The sequence below is a fragment of the Crocodylus porosus genome, unplaced genomic scaffold, assembly GCF_001723895.1.
Source record: "Crocodylus porosus isolate Cpor-Errol unplaced genomic scaffold, CroPor_comp1, whole genome shotgun sequence".
Lineage (NCBI taxonomy): Eukaryota > Metazoa > Chordata > Crocodylia > Crocodylidae > Crocodylus > Crocodylus porosus.
Window position 1 is genome coordinate 14,088,776 of NW_017728910.1, and position 19,673 is coordinate 14,108,448.

Here is a 19,673-nt window from a genome sequence, read left to right on the forward strand (position 1 = left end):
TAATACTACACATATTTACAGTAGCTGAGGAGCTGCCCCTACTTACAGCTGTTTAATGCTTGTCCTACCACAGTGCCTTGAAGCCCAAAAGAACGAGAGACCCTGCCCTGAGGGGCTCACAGTCTAAGCAGGCAAGACAGGCAAGGAGGGGAGGGGAAACTGCAGCAGAGAGGTTAAGTGACTTTCCCAGAGTAACACGGGGAGCCTCTAACAGAGATAGGCATAATAATCCACATCTATTCACTCCCGGTACAGGCAGGCCTGTGAGGCTACATTACCACATGTTGACGTCTCCTTCTGAGCAATTTCCTCACCAAAAAAGAAAGAGCAGTGGAAAATTTTCATCCACAAATAGCAATGGGCAACTTCTCTGGCCAAGATTTATTAAATCTGTCTTCAAATGAGCAGTTCAGTTGGAAAACCCCTACAGAACTAAGCAGCATTTCTGTGACTATTTCATAGTAAATCAAACAAGCAAGGTTTAGGTCTAGCACATTTTCATGGGAATGGTGTCCTGCCACTCAGCAGGGATTTGTCATATAAGACTAGGATGTGCACACACTCAGTCTTTTATCATTAGCCCCTTCCATTTCTTATTGTTTTGTGCTCATGTGACCTCTACGGTAATATTTAGTTTCTCAAGGTGTCACATATTTAAGCAGAAGGAATCAACAGGCACGAGAAACAAGGGTGGAATCACTGCAAGTAGAAATCATCTCTTCTTTAACATAAATCCCCTCTTTCCTTTCTTCTGTTCCTTCTGCATGATGCTCCTATTCACTCTGCAAATGCATGTTATCCTTCTGAATCAATGCAGTGGAGCATAGAAACCGACCTCCATATATTCTTTCCTTTCTTTCCCAAATATCTCTTCGTACAGCACACATATATTGCTCCTGAGAGCGTAATATGGATCTGAGTCTTTAGGGCAGTAGGGTACAACCTGCCAGTCCTGTTGGTCTGAAGGCATTATACTGGTTTAACGTACTAGTGTTTTTGCTGCCATATCCTTAAAAAACAACGCAAGTTCTTTGAGATGCCTTTGAAAAACATGAGTCTTTAATCTCCTTCTTGTAGACATCTGGGAGTTTTATGCCTCTTCAGTCCCTCGAAGGTCCTCCAGTTCAGTAGCAGCTTTGGGTCCTTTCGTTGCCGAGCGTCTCTTGCGGCGAAACTCAGCCGAAATCTCTTCAAAAGACTTCCCTTTGGTTTCTGGCACTTTAAAGATAGCAAACACAATGAAGCCTAGGAGCAGAGCAGCAAAGATCACGAATGCGTAAGATCCACACAGATCCTGTCAGAGGCAAAGTGAAACAGAGCCATAATTAATACCAACCTATTGCTTGCTTACCATTTTTAATGCATCTGTTAAGATTTTCAAAGCAGTCTAGAGCGGGGGTGTCAAACTCACCTGTGGGCCAGATGAGGATCATGGGCCCGGTCCCATGTAGCTGCATCAGACCCACAGGCCAACGCCATGCACCGGAGGCAGCCCACAGGGCCAGTCCAGTGTGCACCGCAGATCAGCCCTTAGCACTACCTGCAGTGTCTGCTGGGCCCGGTCTGGGGCTTTGTGCATGGGGCATGTGCTGCACGAGGTGCTTCCACCAGACCGGCCCTGTGTGTGGCTGATCCGGACCAGCCATGATCTCACGCAGAGCTGGTCGGGTGGGCACCACATGTAGTGCACCCCGCAACACCAGCCCCAGTGCCAGGTGCAGTGTGCGTGCCTGGTCCAGGCAGGGGCATGTGCTACCTGTGTTGCATACTACCTAAGGCGCCTGCACCAGACAGGCCCTATGTGGTAGCTCTTCCACTCAGGAACAACCTGTGGGCCCAATCCAGCCCAGTCTCAGAGCCAGTGCATAGGGCCAAGCCAGTGTAGGTGACCTGGACCAAGTGCTGTGTCATGTGCAGTGTCCACAGCAGCAGGTCCAATGCATACTGCATGTGGTACATGGGCTCAGTCTAAAACCCGCAGCCCAGATCCAGCCTGAGGGCCATATCTAGATACATATTTTCCGTTTATTTCCCTGGGAGGTAGATGTACATCTCCGTAGACCTCCTTGGGAATTTCAATTACTGTTGATGCTCATTTGCAAGATTTAGGAGGGTTTCTTACCACAATGTACTGGAAGCACATGCCAATCATAAAGTTGCAGGTCCAGTTGCAGAACCCAGCCATAGCGATGGCGGCAGGACGGGGCCCTTGACTGAAGAGTTCAGCAACAATAAACCAGGGGATTGGGCCAGGCCCAACTTCAAAGAAGATTACAAAGAGAAAGATTGCCACCATGCTCACATAGCTCATCCAAGCAAATCTTTCCTATAAAAACAGGTGAAGAATAGTGAATTTACCATGAGTAGTTACATGCACAATTCAGTGTAGCTCCAGTGAAGTGAAGTGATGGAGTGATACCTAGTGATACCAGATGTAGATCGGGCTTATAGTGGATGTGTTGTTCCCTGCATGCCATGAAGATGCTCCTGAGCACGTCCCATCCGCTTGCTTCTGCTTGCATCCACCCAACTCAGAAATGATGAAGCCATCACAGCTGCTCTCAAGACCTCCATCTCCATTACATTTGAGAGCTTAATGGACACCCCTGAGGAGCTTCATCATGGCATTTCTGGATTTGGTGCACATGAGCAGGAGGGCATACTCAGCAGCGTACCTGCCCGAGAGCCCCGTGGAAGCAGTGTAGCTATACCCAATGGTGCTGAGTCACAGGGGCTCAAAGCTGGTGAAACTTATGTGCTGTGTTTTCAGATAGATGCAAAAAAGTAGCAGGAAAAGCAACAGGAAAATGCAAGGAAGTGGTGATTAAAGGAAGTCACCCTCCCTTTATTTGATTTTTTTCCTGACATTGATTCAGCAGGTCTTATAGTAGGAGGTTAAGTCACAGTGATCCAGAGGAAAGTGATAATACTGAGTGCAAGAGAAGTGTTTGGTCTCTCGTGACCTCTGCTCATGCTCTGATGCATGTGATTTGTCTGTATCTGCCTTACTGTGCATATCTATAAATGTTATGAAATGTCTCCAAATTGGCCAGCTCTCCACTTCCAAGGAATAATCTTGATTTCCTGGAGGGTTGCATATCTGTGATGGTAGTGCCAACAGTCTCATATTTGTTTGAAGTGCAAGTTACAGTGTTCGATTACATCTAGCGAGATTATCCCACAAGGAACAATATACAATTGTCCAAAGTACAAGTTGGGAGTATTTTATCTGACATAGATGATGGCTCTTAACTTGTGCGTGAGGGGAATTGCTTTCAGATCACGCTCCTTGAAATAAATTTGCTATATATTGCGTTTTAAATATTCATGGGAAGTTTTTCTTCCCTAGTCTATGAATTGGGGAACAAAACCAGAAAGAAAAAAAGAAGAACCTACCAGAAGTTCAAGTCCAACCGTCATGAGTATGGCACTTCCTAACATACCAATCAAACCAGCAATAAAGAGGGACCGTCTCCCTGCTTTATCCACCAGGAAGACCTGGAGAAATGCAAGTAGTACATTGGAGTTACCAGCTCTGGTCTCATCAATCACCACTCAACAATGCAACTTATAACAATGCAATTTTGTCATCACGTAGCTAGGCTACCTATGTGATATACCTGGGCATGAAGCCTTCAGCACTTAGCAAACTCCAACAAGTACATTGTGTATCGTTGGCAATTCAGGCTGCCCTCAGCAGACCAATCTTGTCCTCCACTTTCTGAATTCGATTCACATATTTTGAATCAAGTTCAAAGCCTTGGTCCTTTTCTTCAAGGTTTTCCATGGCCTGGAAAGGTCACCTGAAGCTCCAAGATGAAGACGGCATGAGCACTTACGCTTCTCTGACATAATGGCATTCTCTATGATAAAGATAACTCGTGTCTGTGTGTGAGGCAGAGCTTTACTGGGGGCTGGTTTGAGATGGAGTGAACTCCCCAGGAATGAAGGACCAGTACAAGTTTCAGGATGAGTTTGCTAGTTGGGCCTTGTTCACACTGGGGTTTTTATCCACCCAGACTAACCACACTACTGAAAGTTTCAAGCCAGATAATATGCAGCAGGCAAATCATGGCTTGCACCCATGAATTGTGTCCATCCTAGGGTTTGTACACATGCACACACGGTTACCATCTGATTCCTGCACGTGGGCTCTGGACGTCTCTTTTGATAGCTCTCAACCTAGATTCTCTTTCCAATTGCCAGAAACCTTTCCTTCCTTTATACATAGCATACCTGGCATATGTCCACAATGCACCCTTAGCACTCCTGGGGAGGGCTGGTCTTAAGCCCATTCCACCCACCTGTTTACACTTGCCTATCCCAAATGCCGAAACACAACAATGAAGCCACTCCAGCATGTCTGCCACAGCTGCTGTCATGCAAACCAACAGGGAGTTTAAAGATTGGCCATGGAGGGTACCCCCAAATCCATTCGACAGACACATTTCTTGGCGTGATGCGAGTGGGAGTGGTTGGGCAGGATGTGCGCAGAAGCAGCATTCTCCAAGGAGCACTAGGGTATAGATCTGACCCTGGAGACCAGCGGGGGCCACTGGCTTTTCTAAAAGTTAAGGTGGGACTTTCAGCTCAGGCAGTTCATCCTGCTGGCTCACTGATTTGCAGAGAGCAGGGTCTGATCATGATCTCTGCTCCCCATATCAGGGTCCAGCACAGCTGTCAGTAGGCTCTGTAGGCCATGCCTGTTGATCAGAACAGTCAGTTTGTAGTTGATTGACAAATTTTAGGTAATATTTAAATGCTCAGGGTCAAAGAAGTGGAGAGCAAACATTGCTAGATATGAAGGAAAACACGCCTGCTGCTGCTGTCCAATGACAGTAGAACATCTTCAGGTCACAGGAACGTGGGCTGAATGTCTCATTTCCCAACAAACCTCAACAAATCTTTTTCTTTAAGGGGGTTGCTGATGTATTCTACTAAAGCACCTTTGCCTAAACCTTGGTGGGTAGATTTGTTAATGGAGGACACACTGGCGTATACCCTTAGATCACTGGTTGAAGTCCAGTCCTGGTTGTTAGTGCATAAAAGACAAGATAAATTATTTAAATGTGTATATTCACTTTCTATTGTGCGAATGCCTGAATTAAACATATTTGGCAAGTAATTGGAATGTTGTTGATACTGTAGATAAGTCACAGGGATGAGTTTTGCCCCTACAAGGTTGAAGGTTTGAGAACCAATTAGGGATGTATACAGCTGCAGCGGATATCTGCACGGGACCACGGTGGTTCTCCAACCAAGTGGACAAGAGATGCCTTTTAAATAAAAGCCAAGGAAAGAGTTGCATGGCTTCTCCTTCATTCAGCAATTGCTGTGAAGTATGTGGTTTGTGAACCACCTGGATACAAATGATCTGGGCTCTTCTGTACCCTCACCAGAGAAAAACAATCAAATATAGGCTGTGGAGATTGGCGGTGTTCTGTATCACTACAGAACAGCATCTAGATATTGCCAGGATGAGTACTATATAAATTTTATTGCCATCGAATAGCATCTTGCCATTACCAGAATAGGTGCTATATAAATACAGTAGTGAAGTCTAAAGATAAAAGATAAGATAGATGGTTGTGGCACACTGATACTATGGCAGTGGAAAGCATTCACTGTCACAGCCTAAGCTAAATCTCTTCTATAGACGAGGAGAAACTAAAGAGGGCTTCAGTCTCCCTCACTCAATTTGGGAACTTTGATAAGTTTTAGCGTAATAGAAGTAACCAACTAATAGAGGGTTGGAGTCTGGATGGAATGACGTGGAGTCTCCAATCTTAGTCCATTTTGATGGTATGAGCCACTACTCATACTAGTAAGTACAATAAAGTTTCCAGGGTCAGTCATTTTTTACTCACTCTCAGCCCCAGCAGCATAATGAAATCTTTAGCCTGTATGGAAATGATAGCATACATACTTTTTACTGGCTCACTGAACTATCCAGCACAGAGATATTTACTTACAGAGATAACGGTGAAGACAGTGTTCACAACACCAACGCCAATGGTTGCATAAACTGGTTGCTGAACTCCAGCTCTTTCAAAAATATTTGTAGAGTAGTAAAAGATCTATCAAACACAATCAAATGAAGGGTTAGGCCTCACTCAGTGCCCCCTCTCTAGTGTCCTATTTCCCAGGCATGTGGGGAGAAAATGGGTAAGAGTCGCTCCCTAGTCCTGGTGCTGTGAAGATAAGTCCTTTGCAGACTGACTATGATGTTGTGTCCATATAAATATTTAAAACAGTGACGATGACGTTGTGTCCATATACATATTTAAAACAGCTCCTTGGCTTTATGCAGAATACACAACCCTTACCTTTCCTCCCCAACAAATGATTTCAATGATTAACTCTTTCTTAAATACTGATGATGTAATTTAGCCTTACATGTTACTAATAATATTGAGTTACGCACAGATGGTCCACTTCCAAATCCAGTGAAGTCAAAAGAGACTCCTATTGACCTCATCGTGCTTTGAGTCAAGATCCAAGCGCCATGTTGTACACGCCTTTAGGAAACCAATGTTGCTAGGGAACTTACTGCATTGATTCCTGAAAACTGTTGGGACACCTGAACCATGAGAGCCACGAGGATCGGCTGCCTGTAACTGGAAGAGGCAAAAAGCTTCTTTATGGAGACTCTCTTTTCACTGGCAGCTTCTTGTTTTTCCTTCTCCATTTCAGCAATCTCTTTCATGGGGTCATAGTTTCCTCTAAGCCTTATCAAACCTTGAGAGAAAAAAAGATCATGATTTCTTTTCAAAGGAAATTTCAAACAACTAAGAGTTCAGCAACAAGCAAATCTCTCCAGTCAGAGCAAGGAGAGAACGAACGAAAGTTAACGGTGTTACACGTGTGAATGTCCCCATACTATGGCCCGTACCATTGTTCCATGAAGGGAAGGAACATGACACTTGTTTCTCCTCTATGTGCGCGAACAAGCACATGCAAGCAATTCCTTTGCTGTCACATATATTGTGCAATTTCAAAAGTTGTTCATAGGACAACGTCTCTATATTAGAATTGATAAAAAAAATTCTGAGAGAACATTTCTGGTTGCGAAAATGACAACTTGTCAGATCAAAATCAAGTTTGAAATTGAGGAATTTCACACAAAACTGGAAATTGGTCCTTTAACCTTAATCTGCATTCAGACATGACCCACTCTATGGAAATATTCACCAGCTCCCACTGCTGAGAACATGAACGGTAACATATGTCAGGCATGCATTATTCAGCACAAATGCATTATTCAGTGAATATACACAGGAGTTTGGTGTCTGGGGCTCCCAACAGCACAAGCCTGATGCATGGGACAAGCCTGATACAAGCCTAATAATCGTACTAGTTAGTAATCAGCCAGGTTCATCCTCAAATCTGGCACAGTTTTAAATACAAAATACAACTCAGAATCTGTTTCTTACTTTTTTTAGCTTCTTCCACCTTTCCTAGTTTAATGTAAAGATATCTTGGGCTTTCTGGGCACAGTAGAAGAAGGAAAAACTGAAGGACAGCAGCACCGCCAGAAAGGCTGAGGAGCAGAGGCCACATGTCATCATTGCCCAGCAGAAAGTCTAGTCCAAGGATCTGAAATGACACATCTGGGTCAAACATAGCAGATTAAATTATATCATAAAACAAGAAACTCAGGAGTAATATTGCACTTTCTGAAAACAGCTGAAGCGGAAGTTAGAAAAAAATTGGAGCTCCCAGTCTAGATTATGGACCATACTCAGAACAGAGAAGCTAACAGATGGCATGATGTCTTGGACAAATTTTTTCAACGCTTTGCTTATGCTGTGACCAAAGCTGTGCTCTCAGCAACATCACTGAAAAGGTGAAGAAACACCAGGACTTCACTGGAGTTTCTCCATATTTAAACTTGTGTAGCTCACAGTTGAATTTGGTCTTCTGTGTCACTGGCAAATCAACAGTGCTTATACTGTAAAGCTAGCTTATGTTGTTAGCACAGACAGGACAACATGAGTGACATCCTAGGCAAGGTATTACTGAGGAAACTGCACTTCTACAGCCACACCATAAATGGGGCACTTGCTGAAGTGAATGCATGAAGCAAATGAGGAATTAAACTTCTGGATGAATAACCAAAGAAATATAGAAATGCAGTAAAATTTGTTTGCAGATATGAAGTTTGCACTTTAAGTGCACACATGAAGTCCTTCTCTCAACTTCTTTCATTCTCTGGTTAGAATCACGACCGACTACTCGATGTAAATCTCAATGTACCTGTGTAGGTAACCTAAGAAACTTTACAAAGGGCAGCATTTTTTGTAACTAGTACAACCATGAAGTGCATACTGTATTGATTTGTTACACATATCCGAACCACAAACCAGCACAACGTGAATTCCAAAACTGGAATACAAGATTTGCTTTCAGCAAATATTCAAGCTTAAAATCTGTTTTGTTTGCATGGGTGTGTGTTTGAGCCATTAAGAAGTGACCATCAAAGGACTGTAAATACTTTCAGATTGAAATTCATTTTCTAAATCAAGCTAATATTGGAAAAATATCTCTGTTCTCTGTCATCTTAGCTCTTCTCATAGCTACAACCAAGAAAGGAAATAACACGTTTTGCTAACATTTCATTCAAGCCTTTTCCAGAAAGGTACGGTGAGTGAAATTTTTTGGCCTGGATTATACAGGAAGCTAGATTAAGTTAAGACAGGGCATGTCTACACAAGATGCTTAATGTCCAGTAGACTAATTCTATCGCGCATTAGCACGCCACAGCAAAAACTGTGCTAATACACTAATATTTAGTAGAATTAGTCTACTGCATATTAAGCACCACAAAAAGACCATTACTACTGCACATTAACGTTGGCTACTGTGCATTTATGTAGTACCTCATATTAGAAGTACTAAACTTAACGCGCAGTAGCAACGGTGCACATGTAAACGCGCTCCCAGAGGGCCAAGGATCCATACCAAGTCATCTCAGCTGACATTCTGGCTCTCAGTGACCCTGGGGATTACACATGCAGTATTGAAGTTAAGCGTGATTAGAAGTGTACGAGGACCTTGTAGGGAAGAGAGATAAGCTGCTTGCAGAAGTATTTTTCATCTCTTGGTGGAGATTCATCTTTGCTGGGGATGATTTAGTATTCAGGAAGAAGGTGAGCACTGTAAGAGGCAGGGAAATCACCTCCGTTTCCATTTGTCAGTGGAATTTTAACAAGGGATCACTCGGCACCCCCGGTGCAAATCACCAGTGTGACCCTGGTAGTAACAGTACATCACTCGTTACTTCTGCCTGCGTTCTCATGTACCTGGCTGATGAGAATCCCGGTGACGATCGCCAGCTGGTGAAGTGTTCCTAGTGCTCCGCGAAGGGCTGTGGGTGATACCTCACCAACATACATTGGAACAAGTCCTGATGAAAGCCCTGGAAAAAAGTGTACAAGTCACTTACCCTAAATGACAGCTCAGTAAAAGCATAACTAGCTTGCCAGGAAAAGGGCTGGGGATCAGACCCATGTGATGCTGATGGGGCCAGACACAGGTGAACTAGGGGGCTGCCCAGACAGAAAGGGGGCCCGAAAATGGTGTAAATAATAATAATTATTATCATTATCACCGGTGAAGAGGGGCCCGATACTAAAAGTTTGCCCGGAGCCACCAGGAGTCCAGGTACAGTGCTGGATGCTTATCACCTCCTGCTGGGTTTTGAGTGCCTCCCATGCCCTTCTGTCTTAATGGAAATGGAAAGCCTGGCAGAAGCTGCCAATTCAGGACACACCTGATTCAGACCACTTAAACTAGAGTAAGCATGTGCATAAGAGTGCTCTGAATAATGAAATACATCTGAACCAGGACCAGAATTGGGCTCACAATTTGGATAGATCTATTCCCAATCAATACTTAAGCTCCATTTTCTACTTCTGAGAAAACACCTTCTGAGATATGGTATTTCAGTGCAAAGCTCCTACCTAAGATTCTGCTTAGTCCATTGACTTTGTGGATCAAGCCAAATGTATGGTACTTAACAGTGATAATAAACCAATTAAGGGATAATATGTTTTTTTCTGTAAAGTAGTGCATTTCTTAATCTAAGGTACTGTCTTTCTGTTTGCACTCTAGATTTAAGGTATTACTGACCAGGATTTCAACAGCACCAAGTACACATTATGACTAGAAATAGTAATAGTAGTAGCCATAATACCGACAATAGGAACAGAAAAATGGATTAGATGAAGTCCCAGTAATTAAAATACAGCTCACTGAAGCAAAGCCAAGGACCTTCCAACAGATGTAAAATAAGCTCACTTTATTATGGGGGTGGCTCTTGATAAAATATTTTTACATTGAAGAATGGGGTTTTACCCAGAATGAGAAGCACAACAGTGATAAGAGGGGGGAACCCTACAAAATTGTAAACACCCTTTTTTTTTTTTTTAATGAAAAAGAAGAAAAATAGCTCACTTTTTAAAATTATTTAAATGAAAAAAGAAATTCAGAAAAAAATGAAAGGGTCAGGTTTTCTTTCACAGCTCTGTTTCCACAGAGGGACAGCCGTATCCTCAAATCGAGTCAGCGGTTTTCAGCAACATGACTCAGCTTCAAAGACTCGTTCAAAGTTCTTTTCAAGCAGGCGGGTGATGCGATTTCCGGCATACAGGATGGTGACATCCTTTGTTTCCATGGGAAGAGCACAGCTACAAACATTACTTTACTCCTGCTAACCTTTTAGTTCCCCTGACGTACGTTGCTCTTCTTAATTTTGTCTTCCATCTCATTCACTTTTTATTTGCCCTCTCACATTCTCTCCGTAAGTCAGAGCCTCCCCCCCAGCCCCCGAATGCCTTTCCGCTACTTTCTTTTGATCCTTTCCTCAAAAGAAGATGCACAGACTTTTCATCAGTGAGACCTTTACAGAGCAGCTGTCCTTTTATGGCCTACAAATGATTTTGCTTCAAATGTCTGTGGTTCCTCGAGTCTTTCCATGTCTTGAAGAGCTCTGACCTGCCAACACGGCTGTTCATCATTCCTTCTAAGCCCAAGCTGCAGTGCTGAATCGTGGCTTTCATTCAGGAAAGTATCCAGGCAGGAAGCTGTACCTGTCTGGCAAAGCATTTGAGCACAGGCTGACTTAAAGCTAGCCATGCATTCAACTGCTTTGTGGAATTGGGGCCTAAATAAGAAACAATCCATTTTCCACTTTCCGAGCATCACCTTGCATTATCCTGGAGACCTGTTTGCACTGATTATATAAGTGAATCCTCGTAGTCAAAATGTGATGCGTCCTGGCAGTTACAGATGGTTGCTTAATACCCTTCTCCCTCCAGAGCAGCCCCTCAGAGATGCAAGCAGACATGCAAGCTTCTTACAGAGAGAGATTCTCGAGCTTGCCTTAACTTACCACAGTAGAGCCCTGTGATTGCTCTTCCAGTTATAATGAGGATGTGAGAGGGGCCAAATTTTGCCAGCCCCATGAGGAGGCTTCCAATGATTGAGAGAACATTCACCGCCAGCATGGCTTTCACTCTGCAATTCATTAAAAACAAAGCTACATTGGGATAGTAAGTCCAGCTCTCAGATCAATTAAGCTTTAGATTTTCTGGCATTCTAGGTACGGATAGATGTTCCTTGCACAGCTTACATTTACCATTGTTATCACCCCCGTGATTATCATCATTATTATTGTTGTATATCCAATACAATGTATTATACGTTACATCTTATACGATCGAGATATTTTATATGATTCCAGAGTGCTTGAAATTGCTCTAAGAATAATAACAATTTCATTATATGAATTCTGCCAACATAGTTTCATCCTTACAGCTAGAAATTATTTTTAAAATTAAATTAGGGTATGAACCCAAAGTAGAAGTTGAGCACTTCCACACTGGGCAGGATTTCCAGGGTGTCGGAGCAGACTCAATTAAAGGAGTCTGCTGGAGCATGCAAGTTGATGCGCTCTGGCTGCCGTGCACGCGGGGTTCAAATTACGGGGGAGCTTGGGGGGCTGAGCCCCTCCATAAGAGATGAGAGCCCCCTCATAAGAGATAAGCACCCCCCAGCCATGCCATGCCTTTCCAAGCAGCCCAGGGAGCGGTGGCTGCCACTGCCGCAGACCCCCCAGGAGTCCAATTCAAACCCTGCCCGCGCAGCACATGCATCAGTGACACGACGCAGCGCATCTCTGTGCTGAGGACACGGCAGTGGCGCGCTTTGAACTAAAACGCGTTCAGTGTGCTTTAGTTCCAAGTGTACCGCTGCCATTGTCTCAGCATGGAGGTGCGCTGTGCCGCTGACACGCGTGTTTCCGATGGGGCACCAGGCACCTTTAATTCGCACAGCTCGCTAATTAAAAGCGGCCAGCGCTGCATCAGAAACACGTGTAAAAACACCTCTGGGACCAGTTCGCAGAGGTACTGAGCACAACCTGTGCAGTGCCAATGCTTGGAGTTGCTCTATATTTACAGCTGTGAAATTAAGAGAAGAGTCCTGCTTAAAATGTCTTAATACTGTCTCGTTTACCAGGAGGGCTCCCATTGCTTCTGAATGGCCCCAGGGCACCCCGAAATCACTGTGATGTGGGGACACTCACACTGGTAAACTACCTGCTCGGGGGAAAGACTGGCTTGTTGCTTTGCCTGTGCTGGATTTAATTCTGGACTTATTTAAAACCTCTTTGCTATTCACATAATTTTCTGTCAGTCAAAGTCACTTGCAGGAGTGTTACATGTCAGCTTGCATGCCCCTTAAACGAGGGAATATGCCTACTTTATAGGCACCGTAGTACCAAATTAGACCGAATGTCAGTGACCGAGTCAAACCTAAAGGGTAAAGAATAATGTTCACATGTACTGAAAAACATATGGCAGGGGTACAATCAGAAAAGCAACTGCACAAATATATCCCTGCACAAATTCCTTTCACATATGCTGCACTGCCTTTTGTTATGAAAAGACAAAGCAGGACAGAATTACAGCTTAAGAAAAGCTGTTCACCAGTGGGTTGTCTGAAGTGATAAAAAGTACAATAGAAAGTCAGCTTTTTAATTTCAGATTTTAATAAACCCAACTTAAATGTTTTTAGGAGAAAATCTCCAAAATCTTGCTGTGCCTTTGAATTGGGAAAAAAAATAAAAGAACAACTTCTGGAGGGAGTTGTTTTCTAGGGAAAGTCAAATCTAGGGATTTGGAGTGTAATCATTTGAAATACTTGGAAAAAGGCTGGTGTAATACTTCGTGCTTACAGTGAGATTTGGGGGCCCAATTCTGACCTGGCGTCTTGATCAGACTGTCGCTGTGTAGAAAGCCGCACACATTACACCCCCCTCCCCTTTTATATAAATGTAAGACAGTGATCCAGATCCTTGATCCAGTTGCTTGGTTCTGTTTTGTCTTCACTGGCTCCCACCCCTCCACCTGCCCACAGCTTTGATGACGATGATGATGATGATGATAACTTCTGAGATGTTTTCTGGCCACTGATGAATTTTAAAGAGCAAGAAAGTTTCTCACCTGCCTAACTTGTCTCCAATCCATCCAACAGTGAAGGAGGAAATCATCCCACCAATGGCAAAAATGGACACAGACAGGGACCAATACATGGTGAGGGTGTTGTGTGCGCTTGCCGTACTCATGATGATATCTGTTGCTTCTATGTCTGGAAAGGCTGTACCTTCATCTGCCTCCGAGAAATTGATGGCACTTCTGTCCATGGGGGCAATGCCCAGCACATGTCTGTAATGGGCCTCTATTACCTGCGGTGGGAAAGGAATACAGCAAGGTATTAGTTCTTCTGCTCCTAACTACCCAAGAAGCTTTCTTTTCCTAGTTAGAGTTCTTCTGCTTAGCAGTCCAGAAAATGGAGGCTCTTCATACATTATGGACAAAATCCCAGCCGCTTTCAAATCCTTTTTGCAGTTTTGCCATTGACATTAGCCAAAAAGGTCAAAAGTCCTGAACCTACAAATCCAGAGGACTAAAACAGTTAAGGCAATTTCTCCAGTTAGTGGCCCACAATAGATTGATATGACTATCATTACATCCAGCTACTTTTAAGTCCTCAGCCTAAATAACCAAGTATCCATTTAGTTAGGTCAACTGATGGTGACCTTTATCGCACATCAGAAAGCCTCCAGCAAGATGTCTTTCTCACTCTGCCCCTCAACTGTGTTCCTATACAGAAGTTGTCCTACGGCCTGGTTTCTGTGACCTGGTTTCGGCAAACAGGTCAGTCGTTCCTCCCCCCACAACAGAGCGATCACTGGCATTTGCATATCCATATCTATCACGCATCCTTGCTAAGTTTTGGACAGTACAATCTGGCAGCTATCCTCTAATGCTCTCCGAGAAGAGAGTGGGGAAAGCGGTCACGGAAACTTTCAGATTATTGTGAGAGCTCACGACCATACCGATTGCTGGGTCAGGGGCATATCCTGTCATCCCCGTTCTGTTCTTTAGATGAGTTTTTTGAGAACGGAGCAAGGAATTCAGGCCCCTTCCCCTATGAAAGGAGCGGTCATGGACACGTGCCCTTGCATTTGTTTGTTATTTGTTAGCTTAACACTTACACCATCAATTACAAATGCTTGGGGAAGACTTTCTGCTTACCTCTACATTGCTTCAGCATCTAAGAGTGCTAATGCTCATTGGACCCTGGGGTACTAATTTAATGGAAATAATAACCTAGGGATGAAAGGGGAATTGGGAATGATACTGCACATGGAACTGCATATTCTGTACTTGCCTTTTGTGGGGCATTGATGACGCCAAGGCTGTAACCGTACTGGAAGAAGCCCAGCACTGCAGTGAAGACAGAGAGAACCAAGGTTCCTGTGAGGTGCTAGGAGAGGATCGGGAAACAGAAACCAGAGTCACTTTTCTGCTCTTCAGCATCAGCAACATTTCTGCAGTATAAACCTTGAAGAGACTGGCCTAGATCCTGCTTTCACTGAAGCCGAAGGGTTTGCAGGGTATCAATGAGGGCAGAATATGACCTGTTGTTTCAAATCAAAGCACAGATCCTCACCCAGCTAAGAGGATGCCCACAGTACCCTTCATTTTCTTGGTCTTTCTAAGGAGCTGTAATGCAGGAGAACTGGCTGATGGAGGCATTCCTCGCGACGGGTGATTATGCAGTGGAGAGCAGCCACTGTTGCAGGTCCGAGGCACCCCGATTTCCGCCAGGATACCTCTAGGAGGAGGGGACTGTGTTCAGTTCAGAGGCTGATGATATCCAGCAGCCAGAATGAGCTTTGTAGCTAAGAGTAGCTTAGAGCAACCCTGAGTTGTCTTTGTCTTATGCCCACAAGTCCCAGGATCATGATGCAGACAAAGGCAGTTCAATTTACTACCTTCATAAAGTAAGAAGGGCACATGCCAGGGACGGTGTCTGGAGAAGAAAGTGTGGCCAGAACCTTGTTGGAACAAGGCTGCAGAGTTTTGTGGTCGGGCGCTGCTTTATGCAGTCCTGGCATTGCTCTGCGCTGTGCTAGGGGACAAACTGGCCCCAGCATTAGGGAGTGCAAAGGTTGCTCTGTATGCACCGCATGTCACTAAACACCTTCTGCCCCAGTCACTGTAGTATAACACACTGGGTATAGGAGGAGGGCTTTTGTAACGTGTCCATACGGGACTTTTCCTAATCTCAGAAATTTAAACTTATTGTTAAATATAGCTCCTCCCCTGGTCAGGTAAAAAGACCTGCTATCTTGTTCCCCGGTGCTTTTTCACCCATGTCTGCCAGGGTCCCCCTTACAACTCAGAGGACCCAGTCTGCTGGGGAGGGGAGGCAGCTCAAGGAGGGAATCATATTATCATAAACACAGAAAATTAGGGCTGGAAGGGACCTTAGGAGGTCACCTAGCCCAACCCCCTGCTCAAAGCAGGACCATCCCCAACTAGATCATCCCAGCCTTGACTTTGTCTACCTGGGTCTTAAAAACCTCCAAGGAAGGAGCTTCCACCACCTCTCTGGGTAGCCTGTTCCAGTGTTTTACTACCCTCCTAAAGAGAATTTTTTCCCTAATATCCAACCTAAACTTCCCTTGCTGCAACTTGAGACCATTGCTTCTTGTAAGCAATGATCTTCCAATCCAGTCCCACTGCCGTGAGGGAGAACCATAAGTAGCTCGCTAGCCACACCGTCTCCCTGGCCCTTTCTGACTGAAGGAGTGACCTGATCTGTGAATCGCTGGTTTGGAGTCCCACAGAGGAGTTTTCATCATTTTTTTTTGCAGAAGACTGATCTACCTGTCAGCAACCAAGAAAGGTCCTGCATTGACCAAGGCGACTCTGCTGACTCAGCAGACATTTTGAACAGGCAGCTTTCACCAAAGATCACGCGTGCTGCTTTTACAAAATTCACCGGCCAGACCTAGCACCACGGCAAGCAGAGCTTCCAGGGGCTACATATGCAGGGAATATCTTGGTGCTTCTCCCAACAGATCAGACCTCTCAGTGTGGTTTGATCCTACTCCCATTGATAAGAGTAGCAGATTTACCATTCGTAACAAGCAGAACAGGGACTGCGAAAGATGCCATTCACAGCAATGCTTGAGCTTCATCTCACTCCAAAAGAAAATGGAAAATGCTGCAGTTTGGGGAACAGGAACCCACAGTGAATACTTATTTGTGTCTGGTATTGTAATGTGAGCAGACCCTAGGAGTTACTGAGCACCACCAACTACCATTAAAATCAGTGTGCAAGGGTCATGGCACCATGCAGGATGGACTGCTACCAGCAGTAGTTTTCTATGGGGATCCTATGAGCTACTGAGTGCCTCTGGGGAGGGGTTGAGCACATTCAATGCCCTTTCAATTCATTGAGATTTGAGGACAAATGCGCATACATCAAACCTAGCAGGATCGGGCCCCAAAACAGAAAGTGACATTAGGTGCCTAAAGCAATTAGACAGGTATCCAGGTTGTGCAGGTTGTGATTTGGTCTTTTCATTACACCCTTACTGTGAAGAGAGATTGGTCACAGACGGGCAGATTTATATACAAAACCAAATTCCCCTGCACTCCTAAACAAATTACTCTAAAAAGAACAGTAGTCCATGTGTCCTCCGTAACAAATGTGCATAAAATTGTAAAGAAAAGTAAATAAACATCATTGCAGGCTCAGTTTCACAGGTTTAACTCAGGATGAAAGCCCACTGAAATCAGCTGCAAAATCAATTGGGTAGAAACTGACTGTCGAGCTATGTTTAGCTGTTTTCTCTGTTAGTGTATTGCATTTCCATTGCTTCTATCACACTTTAAAACATTTTAGATAAACTGAAAACCCCTTCAAAACTGTATTTCTAAGCAGATGCCAAGCTCAGCCTTTTTTCCCCCTTGTTCTGGACAGTCAATAACCCGACCCTTGTGATACCTGGTATGTGTTCCCCATAAGGCAGCCCAGGACTGACTCTACAGTAAAATATCACTAAATCGGATTTACCTTATCTTGCATTTTACTGGTCTTGTCCATTCTTTTGGTCTTCAAAGGGATTCTGCGGGTGCAACCCCTCCTTTTGGGCTTATGAAACTTTCCTAAACCTTAGGACAAGGTTTATATCCTCTGTTTAAGAGGAGGGGCAGATGAAAGGAGATACAGGCAGGAGGGATAGGAGGAAAAAATCTTGCTGGTCAGGAAGATGGGATTCAGTTTGAATGTTAATGAAAAACCCAACAGTATTACGACGTGTTGCTTTAACACTGTTTAACTCAGCAAAGGATAAAGAGATTTGTTATGCTGGGAAACAAATCGACAAACAAGACGCACATTGAGAAGATGATATTGTGAATGTAAAACACCTCGTAGAGAAAGCACAGTGCCTTCAACTTGCTCTCAGCTCAGCTTCATAAGCAGAGTACTTATACGAGAGAACTTCTCCAGTAATAAGAAAGTATATTGTGCTGTGTGCCAGCAAAGCATAGGGCTTATAATATAGTTATATATTTATAGCAGGTGCTGCTGGGTTCTAGGAAGCTCTGATATGTTCACGACCTCGCTTGGCTGTTGTGGAGGATTTTTTTTGGTTGATAAATTATAAAGTCCCTTTTTGCCCGTTACCAAATTTCAATAGGGAGATTGGAATGAAATTGTAATGTGCGTACTAGAAGGGTCACGCAAGGAATGGAGAGGTGCCTGTAATGAACTGTTAATTAGCAAAACACCTGCAATGAACTGTTAATTAGCAAAACACCTGCTATTATTTACACACCCGTATACATATACAGAGATCTCTCCATCTATCTCTCTGTACACACAAATACCAAAATACATATGCATATGTGTGTATATGTTTGTGAACATATACATGAACAAAGAACAAGAGATCTATCTACCTATCTCTTACTCATATGCAGAACTACATGTATTTACCAAGATTTACTATAAGTCAGCGATACATGTATTGCCTAGGAACGTAGAAAGTGATCTCTATGCGTGCACACAAAAATCCCTTGCATCCAGCTATATATTCATAATTTATATATATTTTCACATATGTTGTACAAAAGTCGCCTTAATCATTTTTAAAAAAAATCAGTTTTCATTTTAAAAGGTCTTATCCCTGGCCTTTCAGTAACAGTTCAGTGCTTGTTTCCTTCTTTACTGGCATTATTAACCTTTGGCTCAGGTGATTAGACACTAATCATGAGCTTTGTCCTTGTAGGTCACTGGCGTGATTCTGGTCTGGGCCAGTAGCGGGTGATGGGGGATGCACAAGCGAAACCTGCATTCGCAATCTTTGGCTTAGAAACTGGTGATATCATCGTTAAAAGACCGTTGCAATAACTGAAACCAACCCACGGCAGGGAGGCAAGGGCTGAGGGACTAAGAGTGAACAATTCCTTTGCACTCAGAGGGGGTCTGGAGGTGAGACCTGACGAATTTCACACGATGGAAACTCAGGCCCTACCTGCTCAGTGGAGAGAAGTGCTGCTATAAATCAGGCATCTTTCACAGGGGTCTAAAAGGTGCTTTGCAAAGAAGAAAGGGGAAAGAAAAAAAAGACCACTAATCTTTGCACTGGCTACAAGTAAAACTTTAACTTGAGGAGAAAGGTTCAGGCCATTAATCTATTCCAGTTGATTGCTAAGATCTCTGGGGTTTCGCCACAGGGACGGTATGTACTGAAGAGCAGATGTATTTGACAGGGAGCTGGAGGCTAGGCTCAGCCTTTTGAAGCCTTCCTCATATTTTTAGCTTTTGTATGTCGTCTCCATTGTATTTGTCCATTCTTCCCTCTGCATGTGTGGACAGTGTGTGTTTGACAAACACCCTTTCTTTGCATTTTGTACTCAGGGCCTACAAAGTACCTACCTGAAAGCTGGTTATCAGGATACAGGAATTAACAGGTTTACAAGATTAGTTTCAAATGCAGTTCATTGGAGACTAGAGACGGGCCCAAACCAATATGCACCTTTGAACTGTGTCACACTGGAGGCGCAGAACCACTTGTTGAGATTCATTTTTCTCCCTCTGCAGCAGGGGTAGGCAACGTTTTTTGGCCGGAGTGTTGAAAAAAACACAATATCTATGCTGGAAGGTGCTGGAGAGCCAACATGTCAGACCCCGGAGCAGCTGTTTGCAGCCTCCCAGCCGCCTGCTGGGAGCAGTCTGGGCTCCGTGGCGGGCAGCAGCTGCTTGGAGCCCAGGCTGGCAGTGGTGTGCCGAGCAAAATGGCCTTG

At 44.1% G+C, this 19,673-nt stretch overlaps 1 protein-coding gene and 1 long non-coding RNA gene across 2 annotated transcripts in view; one reads left to right on the top strand and one right to left on the bottom strand.

The window, feature by feature from the left end:
* Nucleotides 1-345: 345 nt before the first annotated feature.
* On the bottom strand, nt 346-17,578 carry SLC2A2 (solute carrier family 2 member 2). The gene is made up of 11 exons (XM_019532731.1): nt 17,437-17,578; nt 14,737-14,832; nt 13,506-13,747; nt 11,393-11,517; nt 9,303-9,418; nt 7,434-7,596; nt 6,551-6,738; nt 5,973-6,077; nt 3,397-3,498; nt 2,123-2,326; nt 346-1,294 (listed from the first exon to the last, which is right to left on the bottom strand). The coding sequence occupies exons 1-11, from the start codon at nt 17,464-17,466 to the stop codon at nt 1,091-1,093; spliced, it is 1,575 nt and encodes a 524-aa protein (XP_019388276.1). The 5' UTR covers nt 17,467-17,578; the 3' UTR covers nt 346-1,090.
* A 1,080-nt stretch (nt 17,579-18,658) lies between these two features.
* LOC109308435 overlaps nt 18,659-19,673 on the top strand; it is a 4,291-nt gene continuing 3,276 nt past the window's right edge. The window contains exon 1 of the long non-coding RNA XR_002100614.1: nt 18,659-18,959. This is a non-coding gene — a long non-coding RNA (uncharacterized LOC109308435). The remainder of the gene's footprint in view (nt 18,960-19,673) is intronic.

Coding starts and splice junctions, on each gene's coding strand:
- SLC2A2 (XM_019532731.1), bottom strand. CDS start 17,466: ATGGACAAGACCAGTAAAATGCAAGATAAG. Junction 13,748..14,736: donor TCATCAATGCCCCACAAAAG/GCAAGTACAGAA, acceptor TTCCCACCGCAG/GTAATAGAGGCCCATTACAG. Junction 1,295..2,122: donor TGTGCTTCCAGTACATTGTG/GTAAGAAACCCT, acceptor TGCCTCTGACAG/GATCTGTGTGGATCTTACGC.